The sequence below is a fragment of the Perca fluviatilis genome, chromosome 2 (assembly GCF_010015445.1).
Source record: "Perca fluviatilis chromosome 2, GENO_Pfluv_1.0, whole genome shotgun sequence".
Taxonomy (NCBI): Eukaryota; Metazoa; Chordata; class Actinopteri; order Perciformes; family Percidae; genus Perca; species Perca fluviatilis.
In genome coordinates, this window is record NC_053113.1 from 13,790,590 (window position 1) to 13,812,297 (window position 21,708).

The 21,708-nt window shown below is 41.6% G+C and overlaps 1 protein-coding gene across 1 annotated transcript in view; it reads right to left on the reverse strand.

Moving 5' to 3' along the window:
• The window catches only part of prx (periaxin), a 46,226-nt gene extending 25,046 nt beyond the window's left edge, over positions 1–21,180 (reverse strand). The window contains 2 exon segments of the mRNA XM_039823190.1: positions 1,741–1,796; positions 20,887–21,180. Of these exon segments, the coding sequence (XP_039679124.1) occupies positions 1,741–1,796; positions 20,887–20,944 (114 nt within the window). The 5' untranslated portion in view covers positions 20,945–21,180.
• Between the last annotated feature and the right edge of the window lie 528 nt (positions 21,181–21,708).

Genomic DNA, 21,708 nt, shown 5'->3' on the forward strand with positions numbered 1-21,708 from the left:
ATGTGGTCGTGACTCCATCTTTAGAGCACAGAGGCAGTAAAAATGACAACGTGGCTTATCTCTGAGGAAGGTAAACTCATCATCATCCTCTGTACATTAATGATGGCCTTGTTTTCTCTTCTATGACTGAATTTATTTTAACTTTCTGTAACTTCATGATTTGGGATACAGTTCTCTTAATGGAGAAGGTTTTAGCTGGAGGGGGTAAATTATATTTCTCTCCTGATGACCTGTTTATTTAACTTAATCTATGTACTAATATGAATCCTCCAGAATGTTTACTATCATTTTTATCCTGAGATTTTATTTGTGATGTGTGTGTTTTATTCCCCTGACTGCAACAGAATTTCTCTGCTGGATCATTATTGTTGGACTGAATCTGTTTTCTTTTTTTCTTTTTTTTTTTACCCCTTACCTCCTTTCTGAAGGAAACGTGTCATGTCCCAGCCTCCCGTATCTCCTTCCTCTACTTGCTTCATAAACTCTCACATGGTTAATCTTGTAAAAACATCCTGTCCTAGCACTTCACCAGGCCACTGAGACACGTACCCACTACACATTTCAAGTGCAGATTGTGAGCTAGATTCCCAAAAGAACTACTGCTATACATATTCATTTTATGTTTTCAAAAAGATAGTTTACTCATTAAGATTCATTTTTGCCAACCAAAATATCTCTTCTTCTTTTTAACACACACACACACACACACACACACACACACACACACACACACACACACACACACACACACACACACACACACACACACACACACACACACACACACACACACACACACACACACACACACACACACACACACACACATACAAAACATGAATAGCTAGAATTATTTAGTACCCTGTGTATGGTTAAGTACACAATCAATAATAATGCACAAATCTCTTCATAAAGTATAATAATGCAATCATTTTACACATATTAGATGAGAGCAAGATAACATCCTCAGTAAAGTCAATTATTCTGCTGAAAAGCAAACGGTAACATCTGTGGACAATGATTTCAGTCATCATGTCGTATAAGAATCGCTCCACTGAGTTAAAGTGTCGTCTGCACCGTATTCAGAGCTGAAGTACAGCATGTTGTTACTATGTGGAGGACAGATGGGGCTTTTAAAGGGACCGAGAACACAGAAATAAAACATCTCCTTATCAGTGAATACTGATGTAGACCTTTGTTTTCAGTTTGACATCGGGGAAATGATGATAATAGGCTTAATAATATTATAATGCTGTTGTTTTGCACTTGCTTTTTTGATTTCTTCCCTCAGAGTTGAAGGGCCAATATTGCACAGAGTACTCAGCTCCTCTACAATTCTATAGATAAACTGAGGGGAAAAAAGCACTCACTTAAAATAGATCCTGATTTCTTTCTTGTGTCATCTTCCAGGTGAATATTTAGGCTATTCCTTTAGTTTTCCAGTAGGACTTTTGGGTCTTTGTTATTGACATGATTGACTAAGCCCTTTGACTTTGCGACAAGTTAATAACAGCGACTTCACGCAGAGGCTCTGGCTTAGGGGCCCCTGAGCTCTTGGGCCCTTGGAGCTGAGCCTGGTAGCCCCGTTCGGTGTGTGTTGATCATCTCGTCATTATTCCATTTTTTAAGGCCTAAAATCACCTACTCACTTTGGCGTTACGCCTCTTACTAAATAACAACGACAGTAGCATGGTTGGTTTATGTATTTGCACGAGCAGAAGGGGGTCTGCGTTTACTTACGGCTGGATCTCTGGTCTGGCTGAAAACATGGCTGTCCTCTTGGTCTCTGTCAGAGTCTGAAACAGAAAAAAAACAACTCAGGTGATTCTGGTTTTTGCAGTAACTCAGAGCTTATCTAGTTCAATTAAGAGGAGACTGCAATGAAGTGCATTCATTCTAAGCTTTTTCATCACATTGCATAGGAGAGTCATACATTAAAAATAAGAATGGGAAGCCATTTCCTGAATTGGCGGAATTAAATTAATTGACTGTCCTGTAGAAGCACATAAACAGGGATTCAATTAAATTTCAATTAAATGTAACATATGTCCAATAACCTCAAACTATTTTAAACAGGACAGAAATGAGGTACATAGAAAAAGGAATCGTTGATTGTGCTACTCCAACTTTATCCTATAATGGGTTAAAGAGGACAAAACGGATGACTTTACTGATTTTTGTTCTCTTTTTTTATGGAAAGGGTTATTTTTCACAATTTCTACATGATGTGTTTTGTCTGCCCTTGCCTGTGATTGTGTATCCCCAACTAATTCCTGAAACTTTGGGAACTAATGCACTGTATCTGAGGATCTCAGTGTCCAATTTTCTTCTATTACTTCTAAATTAAAAATGTACTGGATGTGTTCCACTTCTGCTTCAGACATTTTACTTTGGGGTCAGTTTGAAATTGCATCATCAGCTCTCACTGCATGTGAGTGTGCATAGAATATTAAAAGATATGACCATATTTTTCACACCTGACACATACGGTATGTTTCTGCAATTATCTGTAAAAAGTTAAATTAAATCAGGAACATTTCTGATTTAGTTTCAATGGACATTTAATAAAAACAGTCTATATGCAGGATGACACCAGTCACCACTGAAATGCCATCAAAACAGGACTGTATCGTATAACAGAAAATTAGCTCCAGTAGCATTCTTAAGAAGGTGTAGCATTGGGTGTTCATGACAGGCTTGTGCATATGGAGTTCAAACAGTGACATGGCTGTCAGTCTAAAGCTTTTGAGATGGCGGTTTTGAGATTCTTTCCGTAGTCTTGGTCATGCCTCTGCACCGGCTACACAAGCCTCTCCAAACGCTCCACTCAGACACTTTTAGGAAACCATTGGTACTACTCGAACTGCCCCAAATCATCCATGACAGAAGTGACATTGTCATTATAAAAAAACATACAAATACCACTGAAAAAAATTAAGAATTTGGTGGCTATCAAATTTTATGAGCATTATTAGCAATATGTCTACTAAATGTGCTTGTTAAGGTTAAGTCCAGTTAGTCCATATCAATGTTGTTTAATTTCCGGGATTGCTCTGTTGCCGCTGGAATTCCTGCCAGATGTCTGTTACCTTCCGCTTTCTTTGTGTTGGAATTTTAAACTCCGGTGGATTTCTGAGGACTATGGTTAACTGCTCCTCAGATCTCTGCAGGGTAAATCCAGACAGCCAGCTAGACTATCTGTCCAATCTGAGTTTTCTGTTGCACGACTAAAACAACCGTTGAACGTACATGTTCCACCAAAACAAGTTCCTTGCCGAGGCTATTTTGCAGAGGCAACGTGGCTCCGTACGGCGCTTTGAACCGCCCAAAACTATTGTGATTGGTTTAAAGAAATACCAATAAACCAGAGATCGTTTTTCTCCCATGCCGGAATGCTGTGTGGACTAGCCAGACCCTCCTCCACAGCGCTGTGGGGGAAGCTCTGGCAATGCAAGAGTAAAGTCCAGTTGAATGTCACTTCCAGGAAACAGAAAGTGCTCTGAAATAGTGGAAAGAAGAGGAAGAAGTAGAAGTATGGCTTATACTGTATACAGCCAATAGAAACCAGTAGAGAACAGCTGAAAACAACAGCACCAGCACCAACCAGTCCACGACGCAGTTGATTAAAGTGACGCCATGAGACAACAGTGAACTGTTTCACTTACAGTAATGAAAGCCAACAACGACAGATACCCAGAAAGCTGCTGCAAAGATGTCACAAAGACATGACAGCATGGAGGCCAGTTGAAATGTTACGGTGGCTACTTGTTTTTTATATCAGTTATACATATAATACATACCTATATAACTTATTCAGTCTCTCTATAAAACTTGGGTACCGACTAATTTGAAATGATGTTCGAATGCCGCTTGCATGACGACGGCTATAATTTGTGGCTGAGATAGCATTAGCACCGCGTTGGAGCTGGAGCCGATAAATACCCGTGACTACTGCAGAGTCATTTGTCCTGGGAATGAATGCCTATTGTAATCTTTCCCACTTAAGTGTTGTTTTTTTTGTCCAGTTGGAAAGGGGCTTTACAGTAGTCAATCACACAATGACATGATTGTTCTGGCACTGAAATGTACCACTGTATAAAAGTAGTATAAAGAAAAAAAAAATTTCACACTGATTTAGGGCTCGGAGGAATGTTATTGGTGCAGCCAAATACAGTAAAGCAGACTGGACCTTAGACCAGATCGCATGGCTTGCTTCCGGACGCTTTGATGTCCACTCAGACTTTTAAACACATTTGTTATCCATCGATCAGTCATCACTGAGAGCTAATGCACGCTATAAAAGCAGAAATTATGCCAGCAGGAACTAATGAGGCCGAGTGTTTGTAGCACCAACGAAAGAAACCCTCATGTAATTCACATTAGCTGGTAGAATGTTTGAATACTATTAAGAATAGAAACTATGATGTGAGAATTAAAAACTACAACAGTATATCCACACAGTAACTTGGTCGGCTACTATGGAAACAGCAGCGCTGGACAGAGCCATTATTTAAAGAAGTCACTGATTTAACCGAAAAGTCTTTTGAATGTATAGAAGCTCCTCTCCTGGTCGGTTTACCATCAGTCCATCATAACTCGTTCGGGAATCACTTGGCTTTCTTTCCATAGCTGTGGCCCCTTAGCTATCACCTTCCTCACAGTGCTTCCTTCATGTGATCACTTTTTTAACTGCCGTAGCTTAGCTAGCTGTGTGTGTGTGTGTGTGTGTGTGTTTGTGTATTTACATGTGTGTTTGAATTTGTGCGTGTGTGTGTTTGGACGTGTAGAGTGTCAGCGTGCATGTCGTGCCTGTTTGGGTGGGTTGGAGGTATCTGGTATCCAGCAGGTCACAGGAACACATAACACACATTCACGAAATGCCCAGTGGTCAGTGTATCAGTCACAGTCATGGAATAGAACAAGTTTTGGAGAGATAGACCCTTTACACATAAAGTGATACACTCTCAAGGGAAGAGAACGGAGACATCAAAACCATCCCTGAGGCCCTGGTCAACACATTCTCACTCCCATCTCGTAATATATACAGACGCTTGGTCAGGTGCCTTTGTCGTTGTTATTGACGATAAAAGTCTCCTTTAGCGGCATATCTAAATGCACTTCTAAACGAGCTTGGTCAGGACTATTGGCGTCACTTTTGACGCAATTAGGGTAAGGAAAAGGTTGTGGGTGGGCATTCTGTTTCCATGACACGTGGGAGTCGTGGTAGTCGCTGCTTTTCTCCCTGGTGCGTTCTACAAACCCGATGAAGGGCGCTTTTTTTGTCGCTTCAGACGCTGACAGCCACTGTCCAAATGTCCGTATTTTACGAGTTCAGAGTGAGAAGGGGTTGCCCTAGTAGATCACTGACTCTGCTACTTCTACAGCGATAAAGAGATATAATAATATATAACATAGTGGGCCCAATGTTCAGACTCTTATACATTTTTTATTTGATGGTATTGGTAATTATCTGTTGTGGAAACTGAGCAGATCCAGAAACCCAACATCTACAAATGAAAAACGGTATGATTTAATGGTCTCTGTGCTAGGCTATTTAATGAAAATTAGAAAACAGATTCTGGTGTTTTTTTTTTAAATAGTGCAGATAATTCAACCCATTTTAAACACTAAATCTTACATAGTTTAGATATTCTGATATTTTGTTTGACCAGCAAATTCAGTTTGGGTCACATACTCTGTCAAACAGAGATGTTCAGCGTGCCGTGTTGAGACCCAGGCTTTCTAACTATTATTTTAGTCCTGAGTGACTGGCATTGCATCAGGTGCAGCAGCAACAACAACAACAGGTGCGACCACTACACTGCTGTACTAATGGCCTGAAAGTGGCAGTCCAAGTCCTCACTGCTGTGTTTCATTAACCTACAGCAGACAGTCACAGTAATGTGCAGGATGACACTGTTGTCAAGCAATCTTAGTTATCAAAGTGGTATAGTTTTCAGTTAAAGGAGAATTCCGGCCAATTTGTACGTTAATCTTGATTGCTATAAATATGTGAGTACAGTCGATAGAAAAAAAAAGCTACGTCTGCGAGCTTCCACTTAGCTGAAAACACCAGTTGTCGGGGCAAGTTTTAGAGTGCATTTGTGCCTCAATCACAGCTCAGTGGAAACTCTTAGAGGTAGCTGCAGCAGCTCCAGTTTGCTAGGACCGATTGAGGTCAGATTTTTTTCAATCGAAAGTACTCGCATATTTATAGCGATCAAGATTAACGTAAAAATTGGCCGGAATTCTACTTTAAAGCAACACTATGTAACTTTTAGCTGCAGCTGTAGTTCCAATGAGACAACCTGTAGGGGGACCGAAGCAGGAAAAGTTACATAGTGTTGCTTTAAAAAACATGTTTTTGTAAAATCTAAATGAAAAGTTTCCTGAGCTCTGAGTTTATAAACTGTAGTCACTCCTCTAAAGAAAAACAGAATATTTCAGTTTAAGTATTATCAGCTGCAGTTAGACTTGTGTAACTGACAGCAGCTTTACACTGCAGCTCTGTGTGACAGACAGACAGACAGACAGACAGCAGCAGGTGGAGGAGGTGGCACTCCCTGAACAGAGAAGAGGAATGGACAGAGGAGGAGGTGGTGAAGATTTGAAATGCTTCACAGCCGGTCTTATTATAGATCAGACTCACACATCTGCAGGCCTCCACATGCCTGATGACCGCCCCTCAACCTTCTGCCATACCGATTGCTGTTGAAAGTGAATGTTGTATGACTATATAATCCGTAGACTATGTCATAGTGGGATCTGTATCGCTCTCCATCTTAAGTGTGTGCAGGATGCAACAGCCCTCCTGTCTTAATGTAATTACTGAGTAGGACATATGGAGAGAGGGTGAAACTGCAGGTTTTATCAAACCTAAAGGTCGGGGAAACTGAGATTTCTTTAGAGATGAGTTGATTTAATAGACACTTTCAATTCAATTTCTTTTTTCAAATTATTTGATCATAACAGATGTTATCTCAGGACACTTTACATATGGATTAGGCCCAGACCACATTCTCAAAATCAAATTTACCAAGACTCAACAATTCCACTCAAGAGCAATTGCACTTATTGCAACGTCTTTTTAACAGGCATAAATATCTTACAGAACTGGCTTTTGGTGGGCCGCCATTTGCCTCGATGAATAGCATCTTTGCTTTGAGAACTGGTCCTATAACTTTATTTGAAAGAGCAGATACATACTGTATATCCCAGTCACAGTAAGATCATTTCTACTGTTGATCACGTCCCTCTTCCATGTGCCAGGCTTGACTAAACAAAAGAGGGCTCGTCTTTGTCCATACTGTTGAAACCATCACAATCAGAGAGCTTACCAACACAGCTGTGCCATGAAAAAAACGCTTGTGCAAAGCAGATTTAATGTCAAAGAAGAAGAAAAAAACAAAACTAAGGTACCAAATGCTTACGGTACTTAGGGTGTCAAGATGTGTATATTATTGCAGTGGAACACATCAACATAAAAAATATGCATGCTCACACATCCGTGCTTTGCACCGTACACCAATGTATCAAAAGAATATCTAGCAGGCTAAAACCAAAAAGCACAAACAAGTGAAAGCAAGGTTGCTTCCTGTCTGGAATGCTGCACGCTCCTAGACAAACTAATTAAATGTCACTTTATTTCCCAGTGATTCTATTCATAAATTAAAATGAATAGTCATCTGTCCAATTGGTAAAAAAAGGTTGAATCCATAATAATGTAGTGGGTAAGATGCTAATAGGATCTATGGCAGCTACTATGCAGCTAAAGAGTGTCAGTTCTTGCTGCCCGACTGCTCTTTGATGGGCTCTGAAAAGATCAGAGCACAAACCAGAAAGCTAAAGAGCTTGTTGGCGCTGTCAGCCACTCTGCAGTTCGTCTAACAAGAGGTGGATTATGTTGTCGTGAGTAGATTTGATAATGCAGGTGGGTTTGTTAGTGAGATTGTAGAGAGGCCTGTGCTGTTATCTTTCAACAGCACCGAGTTTGTGCATAAGGCTTAGCCTTGTTTTACTATATCAGATTTACATGCAATCATTCTAAGATTTGTTATCAAAGTATGGAACAAGGAATTAAGTATATTTACATATTCACACCAAGAAGCTTCATGGCTGCAGCATTTCTCTCATAGTGAGAAGGACCAGTCCAGCCATCTGGCGCTAGATGCTATCTGCCCTAACATCACGATCCCTAAAGGCTCTGACACACCAACCCGGCGGCCGACCGTCGGCAGAAAAAAAGTCGGACTGACCGCCTCCCCGAGTTGGTCAAAAAAGTGCCTCGGAACACACCGAAGCGACGCCGACTTGAGCCTACGTTCTACGCGTGCGCAAGATGTAATACGTCTCCATAACAGCAGGCGGCGCTAATCTGTATTGTCGACCAAAACATTAAAACCGCTAGCTGATTGGACGAACGAGTCACGTGGGTCTGGCTTCTCCCGTATTTCAAAACAGACCATAATGGCGGCTCGTTTGGAATACGATCTCATATTTTATGAAAATAGTTCACCAAAACCTGTTTCTGAAAACATTTTAAGCGAGAAATAGGCCGTGCAGTTGCTGAATCTGCCTTCATTTCAGATCGACAAAAGTCAGTTTAAAAGATTTTCGTCAGATTTTGAGAGGCGTTCGTCACGCTCATCCCGCTGGTCATTTCCGGTGATTGGTCATTGAGTCCGACTGCCCACTGACCGATTCAACATGTCAAATCGGCCCAAATGAACGCCGATGGCTCCTCCGACTGTCGATGGCACGGAACACACCAAACAGACTCGGGTCACCGACCTCGCCAGACTGTCCGATGGCCGATAATCGGGTTAGTGTGTAAAGTAACCCACCTATTCATCCCATGCCTTTAAGCACCCCCACTTGTGGGTGCAGTTACCTCACTGGTTCTGTTCTCCACTGTTAGAACTAATTAAGCGTTTCAATAGTGAGAGTTGTAAAAGCAACTCCTCATACCAAATTTAAAATAATTCATATGTCAGCGCCTTATAAAACAATACAAAACAATCCATATGACAATGCAAATCTACAGCATATGAAAACAGCGCAGGCATGAATGTAATTTTATAGTGACACATGTTCCATACATCCTCCAACCATATAAAACTTTGGCCTGTATGTATACAACAACGCTGAGCCCTCCACCTTCTCACTCATGCTCCTGTATTAGCATTTACTCATTTTGTAAATGTAATGTAAATGGGCTTTTCTAGTCTTAATGACTATTTAAAGCGCTTTTACATAGTACAGGAACCATTCACCATTCATACACATTCATACACTGTGGCCGAGGCTGCCATACAAGGTGCCACATGCTCATCAGATAAACATTCACACGCACATTTACACACTGACAGTGCAGCATCGGGAGCAATTCGGAGTGTCTTGCCCAGGGACACTTCGACATGGGACTGCAGGGCCAGGGATCGAACCACCAACCTTCTGATTGGTAGGCGACCACTCTACCACCTGAGCCACAGCTGCCCCCGTTTCTTGTTCCCCTGTATGTTTCTTTAAAATGTATTCAAGTTTAAATGCTTACATCTTGTGTATCTCAGGCTCTGCCAGGAGGTTTGTGAGTTCAGGGCCAGTCTGTGTCACGCCAACTCACTTTTGTTCCACTGTACACTCCCAGCTCGGGGTCATCTGTATGTTCCCAATGTCCTCGTTGTAAGAGATTGGTAAGGGCAATCTTCGCAATTCAAATTGCAAAAGAACGAAGGGAGATGGACATTTCAAAGGCAGTTTGTATGGTAAAAATCTATTCAGCCACTGTAGAGATATCAATGTCAGGAAAGGAAGACAAGAAAACTGCCTGCCACAAATTTGAGGGCATAGGTTGCAAGGAGTATAACATCAGTAGGCAATAAGCTGTACAGTATGTGGGCTCTCAAGGAGCCCAGGCCATAAACACATAAGAAAATCAAATATTTTTGTGTGGAGAGGGACTTTAAGGTTCAGGAAACTTCCCCTTCATGGTTAAAGAAACCAATGTTGCTGGTAGGAAACAGGAAATGAAACAAGGTCCCTTGTTTTGAGGGACCAGAATGTCAATATTGGACAATTCTCCAAAACTGCAAATTACGTTTAGTAACAAAGTTTTATTCTGTCCAATGCCAATGGTTTTAAAACCCTTCCAATGTCTACGGATTGTCCAGTAAGGTCACACTCTTCGTACAGACAACCGTTGTGTACTGAAGCAGTATAACAACGGTAAGCTGCTAATTTATCACTCGCACAACTGCAAGAAGCTGCTAGCCAAGAAATCCTAACCTTTGCTCAATTCTAAGAGTCTAAACAAGTGTTGTTTTTCTGTGAGGACAGCCAAAAGCCCGGCTGATAACTGTGACTCTGCAGACCGCTCCAGACTTCTGTCAGGGATTGTTATGGTGCGATGTGAGCTGAATAGTTCTTGTTGTCCTGCTCTGACTTACAGCAGCAACCTTGTGAAATGGACCCTGCTGCTCTAAGCCTATTAGAGGTGGACACGTTAATGATGTTATAGTTGGCTCAGTAATGGCAGGACTCAGCATCAGGTGTCCACCCAAAGAAAACAACCACCCATCTGCTATTAAAACGTTGATAACATTTCTTTGACATAACACACTGCAGCAACGATGCAGCACATGAGAGACAGCTGAGGATGTGTTTGTGATTTATTTGTGGCCGCAGGTATTATCAGCAGAGGCCAGATATCGACAAAAATGGATTTTCTCCTCACGCACTTACATAAGAGTAAACACACAGAGGAAATACGCAACACTTTTTCACAACTGGTGGCAGCCTGAGTGCATAACACAAAACGTATTGAGTCTAATTTTAGGACAATCACAAGACCAGAGGAGGGAAACCGTTTCTATTCTAGAGACGAGACTGACTGCAAATACTCCAACGAATAACATCAGTTCTAAAAAAAACACACTGAGATTTAGAAATCAGTATCTCTAGTTTATTCTGAAGCGGGAACACTGAAGAGTTTCCTGAGGCAGGCCACACATGCATGAATAAAACAGCAGTATATGGCTGTTTTTCCTTTTTAAATAAATTTATTGCAACACTTTTGTTCCACACTTTCCCAGAATTGTATACCTATTGATTTATCTTCACATGCAATTTGTGTACTGTGTGTAGGTAGTCAGAGCAGATTACGGTAAAGGTCAGTTTACTTGTCATGAGGAATGCAACTCCGCCTGTGAAAACATGGAAATGGAGAGCCTTCCAAGCCCCTAGCATTACACGCTAGAAGCTAACCTTGAAAGAAGTGGGCATTTGCTATTGGTTGCATTATGAGAAATGTAGGATTTAGTGTTTTTGGAGTTTGACCCAGACTAAAAAGTCAAGATATCTTAGCCTCAGCAGCTTAAATTTCTGCTCATTCTGTCTCTTGTCCTTCCAACATTTTAATGGAAGTGCAGTAGGCCTACTATATCACCGGAGAACCCCTTTAAATGGGATTTTCTAAGCTGAGGGCATCACAAACAAAATGTCCAGGCTTTGTTGTGGCTATATACTGCAGTCATTTGCATCTGACATAATAATAATAATAATAATAATAATAATAATAATAATAATAATAATAATAATAATAATAATAATAATGACATTGAATCGCTTTATCATGAAGTTTTATTAGGGTTTGGTGTTCAAGAGAAAGAGAGTTTTATTTGTCAATCCACACAATCCACAAAGCCCATGTAATTGGCAGTTGAAATGGGGTTTTTTACGCATACCCCTCTTTATACACACAGCAAATGCAATTCACTGCCACTGCCATGGCTGAAAATGTATGAAGCGCTGCTGCTTTGAGCCACTTTAGATAAAAGCATCCACCAAACAGCATAATGTCCAAACCGTTCGAGATTAGTGGGATAGATCCCAGCGCGTCTCCTGGCCATTTGAAACATCAGATGGACAAAACAAGACACATCCTCTGGCGTGGGGCTCTGGACAGGAAATGCCTCCATGTAAACAGGAAACCGAGATAGTCTTGACAGATACACTTGACACATGGTGAGAGACACCGTGTGGTCATTTTTGAGCGATTCAAAATTTGCAACACACTAAAACTGAGAAACTGTATTTCTCAGTGTTAGAATAAATATATTTAAATTGTGTATTAGATATTAACACGTGACATGTGCTCTCGAGTCATTTGTTTACATGAGTCTTCCTTCCTGATAAATCCTCTCGGCTCTCTGAGGGAAGTTCACCCTTGTACGTACGTCAAGCCAGGTTTCCTCATGAGGTCTCCCGCCTGAACTGCCCAATCAACTCTTGACCCTACTTCCTGGTCTACAATTAACCCCACCCACAACCGCAACCACCACCACCCAAAGTCTGTCGCCAGGAAACTGCCATTATCATCCATCATTTCATTCTATGTCATCACTCTCGGCTCGATGGATACACACACAAATGATACCTGCTGCTTTTCCATTTTGTTCCGGCAACATGTAACCTCAAAATAACAGATTATGTTGTCTTAAAGCATCCACAACAACAAAACTACACAACACTTGACACTTAAGACTTTATTTGTAGCATCATACTCAGACCTGTGAGCCCTGTAACAATATGTACAGACAGAATTAGAGGAGAGTTCACTTACTGGCCTCCGTTTAAACAAGCTGCAGTAAAGAGGGGCTTGGCAGCTGCCATTATTATGATGGGGAGACGTCAACAACTACCATATGGACAAACATATTAAACATGATCAAATATGCTGAGAGCGTACAATGACAGAACATACTAAAAATACTAACATCTGCAGCCAAGCTTCAGTACATATAGTTGTATAAGGGGGTTAATTCAGGGAACTGTAATTATTACAGTTGTTAAATAAATTATTATAACAATTATTATCAAACTATTTTAAGCAACAATTGCAGCACTATCGGCTGACAATCTGCCATTTTATAATTCATTTCAAAACATGATTAGTGTGACAGCAACAGAATAAGTGGTGCAACACAGGGAAGGCACATACTGTTGTTATCTCAGCTGTACATGTTGAGTTAGGCGAGAACCCTTTTTGGACACATTTGATGAGGAATTCCATGGCCCTCAGAGTAGCTTCACAGTATTTATCCCATTTTGTTGCCATCTCAAATTGTTTACCACACAGCTCAGTGAACGCCTGTTGACTGTCCGTGCTAATGCCGTCATGTTCACTGGAATTTCAGTACCACTTAGCAGACATTGGAAAAGACTTAACTTGATAAATAATGTAGGCTTAGTTCTTTCATAAAAGCATATCAGTCTGTGTCTTATATTATATACAGCTGGACTCTTTCAAACAATTGGTTGAAAGCAATAAATCACCAGCAGCAGAAAACAGTAAATCAGTCCAAAAATGTCCTCCTCCAAGGAGCTAAACAGGAATATATTTGATAACGAAAGGCAGAAAAAACACCTAACTAGCAATGCCCTTGTAAAAAAGTTGCTGGAAAGTAGAATCTGCCTTTTAGATTAGTTTGATGTAATATAATAATAATATTGTAAGAACATTACATTACAATTACTGTGGCCCAAAAATTACCCATTGCATGCATGTAATCTGGTTCCACACATGTGTTGGTGGTCCTCCATCACAGAGTGAGTGTGATTTGGCTACAGCAGCCTCTGTACCCACTTTGGGCCAATGTACATACCAGGCTGGTGGAGCTGTAGTTGGGGGGCAAACAGATCCTATGACCGTCACACTGCAGCTGTCGCTGCAGTGTAACATTCAGACAGGGGCTATTTGAAATGGCTGCATAATGCCACCAGCAGCTCTGCTCTGCACAAGGCCATTTAAACTTATTTTTGACTTGTACACCCTATTATTATTATTATTATGATAAATTAGAGTTAAGTTGCTTTACTAATTGTTGTGATGCTCCAAGTGTTGGATGCCCCATCCATCTGACATTCCTATAGGCTTAAATATATGCTATGAATAATTTTCAAGTGTTATTTGACCCAGGTCACATTACAAAACACTCTTATAAAGTTGGAGTCATAGTGACATGCCACACTGCAAATAGTTACCATACACCTCAGTGAACGCTCAAGTGTTTGTAACCAGCAACTGGCATGTTGGAATAAACACAAGCGGCAGCTGTCCTACTAAAACTGTCTTTGCATTTAAACAGCGCGCTATTGTTATGCTCTCCCAAGTCAGCAATGTGGAGTCTGCAGGCTGCTACATAAACTATTCTGCATAGCTCGCAGCAGTTCCTGAGCTGCCAAATGTTGAAGCAATATTTCAGAAAATTGAACACATTCTCAGGCTGATTTAAAATGAAAACATACAGCCACAGAGTCCAGACCCAGAGCAACAAAGGCATGCCGCTGAAGCTTTATACTGCAAGCTTATCAGTCCCCTTTAACCGTGACTTCTAACACCTGATTCCCTCTCTGCACAGAGCAACAACACAGAGCCCTCAGGTGTCAGCAGACTGCACTGTGTCATCAGCACACTTTATTAAATCACATCCATCCAGCCTACCTTAATTATCAGTCTCAGCGTGCCTCTTCCAGTGGTTCAAAAGTGACGGACCTCCACCTGCAGCTCAAATCTCAGCTTCTCTCTGTTTTCCTATGTTCCTAATGACTCCCTCTCTCTAACATTCACGTCCTGTCTGTCCTCAGCTGCTCTCCTTAACTAATTGTTATTGTAATTTTTTAAACTTTTCCCCCTCTTTCTATCTAAAGCCTTTGCCCCCTGTCACCAGCCAGCCTGTTGCTCCCCTCACTGAAACCTCAGGCCTGGCCCAGGCCCATGGCATCTCTAGGAGGGACGCATCCAGCAGCCTGATTGGCCGGAGGGCAGAGATGCCCCCATATTAGGGCAGCAAGAGGTGGGACTGCATGACTACGATAAAGGAGGGAGGAGAAGAAGATAACAAAGTTTGTAAAATAGTAGACTATCTGTCTGAGTTGTGAGACTACTGACTGTTTCTCTCTCTGTCTCTCAGATGCCTGCAGCATGTGTCCACACAAAACCCAGCAAACATGTCATGGTTTTATGAAATCCATCACTATCTGTGCCAAAAGGAGATGTTGAATTTGACAATTCAGGCACAAAAATAAAGCTGTGCTGATAGGTGACTTGAACTGGCTCAAAGGTGATAAAATGCAAACTTTTTGCAGCTCTTGAAATTTGATTTTAAATGATCTGAGACCAAGTTTTTTCCTTCTTTTGCAGGAGATCAGCACAATTATCAGGCAAAACTAACTACAGGGACTACTTTCCCTGTTTCCAGGTGGAATTCAAAATGATATAGTAATCTACGTACAAATAGACCTGGCTACATCAGCAATTTAATGATATATAAATTTTCGAAGGTAGACTACAGGCTATAAAATAAAAGCTCAAGGGTCAGTCTTTCTACTTTGGATAATGCTCCTCCTCATCTACTATCCAACTGTACACTGCTGAGTCTGCATGTGTGAGTGCCAGAGTGATTGATCTGCCATTAAGTTCTGATCACTTAATAAGCAAGTTGACCAATGGGACAGCTTCCAAAAAATGTACCCTGTTCATGGTAATAAAGGATCTTTCTTCATGGATTAAAAAACTAGCTGATACACTTTGTGTTACATTAGACACATGGCGTTTCTTTCTCGTTAAGTTGTTTGGATCTCAATGTCCCACCTGAGCGATCTAACTTCAAACCTAGGAGCCAAAATAAACCAGAAAACATGCTCTAATAAAATCCTAACGGTCTTTAGATGCCTGCATGAACTTTCCAACAACTGATGTTGTTAGGAAGTTATTTTTAAAAGCAAATGGCTCAAAATAGGAACAGCAGGCCTTGGATCTCATTTTAGAGAAAGTGTGTCTTCCTGCAACTGCTGTTTGTTGTGTGTGTGTGTATTTTGCTTGTCTCTGTATTGCATTTCAGCATGTCCTGTGTGGATCTTCTGTTTTTTATTTGATTTTATTTGATTAGGACAATGCACATGAATCAACATTTCTGTAAATGCGCCAGTGTTAGCCAGTCGGCAAATTTTCAGCTGTAGTCCTAGTTACATGCATGTCTTTATGGTGGGAAGAAACCGGTGCACCCGGAGGAAACCCACGCAAGCACGGGGAGAATTATTATATAATGATTTGTAGTAAACCAGCTGGCTGCAAAGCCGAGGTAAATATGGAAAGGTTCAGACGTGCCAAACAGCGAGCCAAAGTCCACCCTGGTCAGAGAAATATAAAAAGGCCCCTCACACCTCCCAAGACACCCAGACTGGAAGAGACACAAATCAACTACAAATGACCTGGCCACTTGTTGCGGTTAATTTGTCTTTCTTTGTGATCATTTTGCATCGCTTTGTGGTCACTCTCTGTACTTTTTCTGCATCTCTTTGTGGTTGTTGGGCACCTTTTTGTAGTTTTCTTGCATCTCTTTGTAGTCATTTCATGTCTCTTTGTAGTTGTTTTGCCTGTTTTTGTAGACATTTTGCAAAACTTTGTGGTCATTTTGAGTCTCGCTGTAGTTGTAGGTGACTCTTTCAGTGACACTGTACGGGTGAAGCCCACTTTATATGACACTTTGTTGAACTTTGTAGCTAAATTCTCTTTTCCTCTACATTGAGGTCAGTGAGGTCTCACTGGGTGGGGTTAAGTACCTTGCGCGAGGACACAGCATGGTGTATGTATGAGGGCTTGATCCACAGGTATTAAACGTATATATGCTGTATCTAAACTCATAGCACCTGCCACCCAGGGAAAGCAATTCAAGGTGGAACTATTGAGAACAAAGTAAGACTGACACAATTTCATGCTCACTGAGGTGAAATGAAGTGAAGAGGCGTTCACTCCAGTGGAAGTAATTCAGCTGGCTAAAAGAAGTTTAATGGACACTGTAAAGTAAATCCCAAACAACTGTATCACGCAAAGCTGCCTGAAGATTCTACCCCTAAATGATTAACAGCAGGAGAAAATGTCTATTACATATTTATGAAGACTATTACTGACTAAAGTTTAACTCTCAATCTAGCCAATCCTCAGACCAAAATGATAAATATTCAGCACGATACAATAAAACTAATCTGACTTCTGCTTAAGTCTGGGGAAGTGCTGAAAGAACAGACAGCTGATCACTTAAGTCTGTAAAAAGTAATCAAAAACAATCAAGCTCTGTACACTGCTGCTGGTTCCATTAATTCTGACTGGTTTATTATTTTATTTACTTTCTAAAGATGCGGTCACACTGGATTTCACTCCTCATGTCATTTCTATGTGTTGTACAGATAAAATACGCAATCTGATGTCACCGATATGAACCACCAATGTCATCTTTTCAAATCAACTTATCGAGTTCATGCATGTTTGAGCACACGCGTGGTACACCTGTACAGGTGTTTTCACTTCCTCTTCCTCTTCTCTGGACTGTGTGTACAAACTGCATCTCTGTTAGTTTTGTTTTATCTGGACAACTTCCAACTTTGTCATTCTCATTAGTTCATGAAGTTTGGTGTACTCGCATAATTCCCATCGTCATAAATCCACCTAACTACAACCTGAGCATAGGTCTGATTAGCCGAAATATGTAAATTAAAAAACCTGCGTAGGTGTGCAGATCCTTTAAGCCCTTACCCAGACCCCGGGGCTTTATAAACCACATTCAACTGCGGACCAATGCCCCTGTCCCCCAACCCATTACTCCCCCATGGTTTAAGTAAAGCACTATCCAGCCCCGTACCCAGCCCACAGCCCTACAGTTGAGCTATGGATGTGTCTCTAGCCAGCGAGCCGTGCAGAGGTGGGGTGGTAGGGTGGAAGATGCTGTCAGCGCAGATCAGGCAGCCAGCACTGTGTCAGCTAACATGGTCATTGTTGCGCTCCAGCTTGCACACAAAGCCAGGATTTAGACATGGCGGAGGCCTAGGACCCTAAAACAAGGGCTGGGCCGGACAGGGCGGAGGGATGGAGGGTGAAAGGGATGGAGAGAGGGAGGAGCCGGTATCTGTATGCGATGTTGCAACTTATTTCTCTGGGTGATTTCAATTTTTTCATTTGAAAGGAAGAATTACATGCTCCACGACAAAAAAACAATCATCATCATCAAGTTAAAGGCTTCTCCTCAAAGAAAGCAGTGACAGATGCAGATGCAGTGACATGCTGATATGATATCGTACAGAAGCTTGGCAGACACACGAGGGTCTGTGAATGAAGTGTGTTTTTTGATTGGTGGGAGTGAGGATGTTCAGGAGAGACAAACAGGGGAGAGCTAACGGAGGACGGAGGAGGAGTAGAGTGGTCGGGGTGGGGCGTGTTGATGGGTGAAGGAGGGGTGAGGGGGGATGTGCAGCTCGGTTGGCATGAGGCTCGAGGTCCCACCAGACCACAGCTATGCCCTCGTCAGCGCTTAAATGGGCCAAGAAACTGGAGCAGGTTGTGTGTGTGTGTGTGTGTGCCTATGGTAAGCAGCCATTATATGAGCAGGGTCATTTTGTCGATATGATAATAATGCTCGATCAGAACTAGGTTGTAAGACGTGCTGTCCGAGCTCGTGTGGAATCAAGAGTTTAGAGACGTTCTGAACGTCCACACTGGAAGGCAGAGTGAAAAGTCGGCTGTCATAGAGAGGAGGAGTGCACATTTTAAGACACTGTCTCCTGGAAGAAAGTCAAAGCTTTACACTTGGTTGTTTACACCAAAAGTGCGACAAATTGTTGTGTAAAGAATGAATAAAGAATGCTCGAAGAAGTTTAAACCCTGGCTTCTTTCTCACCTCCGCACAGCTGACCAATCACGGTGTGAAGTGGGTGTGAGCTCCTTGGTTTCGGAAGGTGTGTCACTGAAAGTGTTTTCAGTGACACAATGCTCATTTCCTCCCTCGGCTTCGCCTTGACCTGCAACTGAACAACCTTTCTGTGTGCTGACCTGACCTCTGGGTATTAATAGAGATGAAAGTGAGGGATTAATTTCTCCAAATGCTACAGTATACATATGTATATCCTTTGTGGATGCCTGTTAAATAAACAATGAACTAAAATATTAATATAGTGAGGCTGTAACAAAGAACAAGTGTCAGCCATGGTTTCTGAAAGTACAGTACATTTTCTAGTTGAGAGGAGGTGAATTACAAAGTATGAACATTTCCCATTAAACAGCAGTTATCGCTGTCCATAGAAAAATAGTATCATCAACTATGATTGAATGCTCTGCCAAGAGTCTTCATCTCCTCAGTTGTCTAATGCTAAAAAAGAGGGTTCAGCGATGTTTCAGGGATGTTAACATTGAATCAAATGACAACAAACTGAAGCTTTTAACCATTTTAGGGTATGGGTTTTTCAGTATTTTGGTTTCCTAGCTGCACATATATTCATTAACCCACCTTTATAAAACTGTAAGCAGCAGTTTTCACAAAACAACCTCAGACAAACTGAGTGTACCTTTTGTGCACAGTCAGTGTCAAACTGCAGACAAAGTTAGCAGCTGACGGACAAAATCCCAAGACACCAGAGCAAAAACAAACATAAAAACCCAGTGAATTTTCATTAAATTAGAACAGAAACACAACTCTAATGGGATGCTCATGTTGCTCTGTGTCCAGTGGACAGGTAAGTAGGCTAGCCAGTTGTTTGTTAGTGTCTCTTTACTTCTAAATGCAATTCATCACGTGATGAAGAGTGAATTTACACCGCTGACCAAATGAAAGGCTGCTTTGGGAATCTGGATCTCTAAGAGATTTAAACCATCCAGTTTTGTACAACAAAGGCCTAGTGCAAGAATAAGCAAACAGAATAACACGAAGCAGTGCCTCCATCTGGCAACCTAGCATAGCTGCTAATAAGGCACAAACCTTTCAGTTAGTTATTAGAAACCTCATCATTCGGATCACAAGGAGTACAGATGTGACCAAACATTAGCCACAAAATCAGCACTGAATACTGAACATACTGTATACTAGGACAAGATAAATGGCCAAAAGACCATCTGATCCGCTTTCTACCAACCAAGAAGCATTGCACAGTTTGTGCATTCAGTGTAGCACCAACAAATGAACATAGGATGACTTTGAAACTGTAAATGAACATAGGATGACTTTGAAACTGTAAATGAACATAGGATGAGTCTGTAACTGTTCCATTTGCACACAAGATGTAGAGTCTCTTCCACTGACTGTAAGAGACTGATTTTAGATTGAGTTTCAGTTCCTGGATCATCAAACCACAAATCATACCATAAGAGCCATGTCCAATCATATGCCATGTCCAATGTCCAATCATAAGTGCCAATTGTACCATGGATGTAGCTACTCTACATCCAAACAAATCCAATCAAAATGCCATGAAGTGAGCACTTTCTAAAATAAGTACAAATATGAGAACTACATTATACCACCACAGACATATTACATGAAGGAGCCATGAGCAGAAACAAACAACAACAGCATAAAAAGCAGTAGTAGGTGGATAAAATAGTGAAACGAAATGTTACATTACGATGTGTTCATGGTGGATGAAGGGTGTGGATATCTGCCTTCAATTCTGACAACCTTGAGTCTGATTCTCAACTCATGTCAGACTGTTTTACTTTTTACAGAAATAATTACTCATTTAATTCTGAACTAACCCGTAAATTGTCAAACAGTTTGAACAGCCCAACCTCACTAAATTGAAAGTTTACCCTAACCAAAGTTTTGCTTAAATTTAAAGCTAATCTGAACCAAAGTACCTCCCAAAGCAACCATCAGATAATCATTCTATGGGACATTAAGAGAGAAAATGGAAATGTTTTTGTCATGTAATCCATTTAATCATTATACGACAATAATATTCCAGTTTTTGTACCCACTAAAAATGTGCTGTTTTACAAAAATGTTGTGGTGCTTTTTATGGAGGTTGTGTTGCTCCGTGGAGTAGAGGAAGATTATTCATCCTGACCTGTATTGGAGGAAGGCGTCCAGGTGACTCTGAATATTCCACGCAGACACTCACACATGGTCCACAGCAGGAAGCCGATGGAGGGAACACACCGATGGAGCAGCCAACACACGGGCTGTGGGGCTGGGAGAGCTGGGTGACAGAGCTGGGGGAGGCAGGTGGGCTTTGGAGGCGATCTGAGGATCGGTTTGACTGTTTGGGCCCACTGGAGACCAAGCTACACTGTCAGTGTGGATCACACATAGAAAGAGAGAGAGAGAGAGAGAGAGAGAGAGAGAGAGAGAGGGTGGATGGGTCCCAGGATTGGGGGAGAGAGGGATTGATGAAGGGAGAAAGAGGGATAGAGAGGAGGGGGGGTCAACAGAAAGAGAGAGTCAGAAGAAGAGAGGGACTGTCTCATCAGTGTGTGTGTATATATCAACATATGGACCACTGAACTTTCTTTTTCTTCCACAAACCACCACAGAGTGAGCAATAGACATCATGTATGTACGTGTGAGTGTGTGTGAGGGAGAGGCGACAGCAGCGAGACAGGACAGAATAGGGGTGTATTAGCACTAGTGGACAGTCAGCAGTTTGCTCCGGCCCTCTGTAAAGCCCCGCTCCATTGTTTGCGGTGCTGGAGGCTTTAGCTGTGGCCCAGCGGGGCCTTGTTACTGGGCTTAGCGGGGCTGGACACTGGATACCAGTCAGACACAACCACAGCCAACACACCTTGGTTGGGGCAACACAACCTCTGCTTCTGGCATTTTATAACTAAACAAAGGTTAATTTTATGGCTATACATTTCTTTTTTTTTTAAACAAATCTCATGAAAATGAA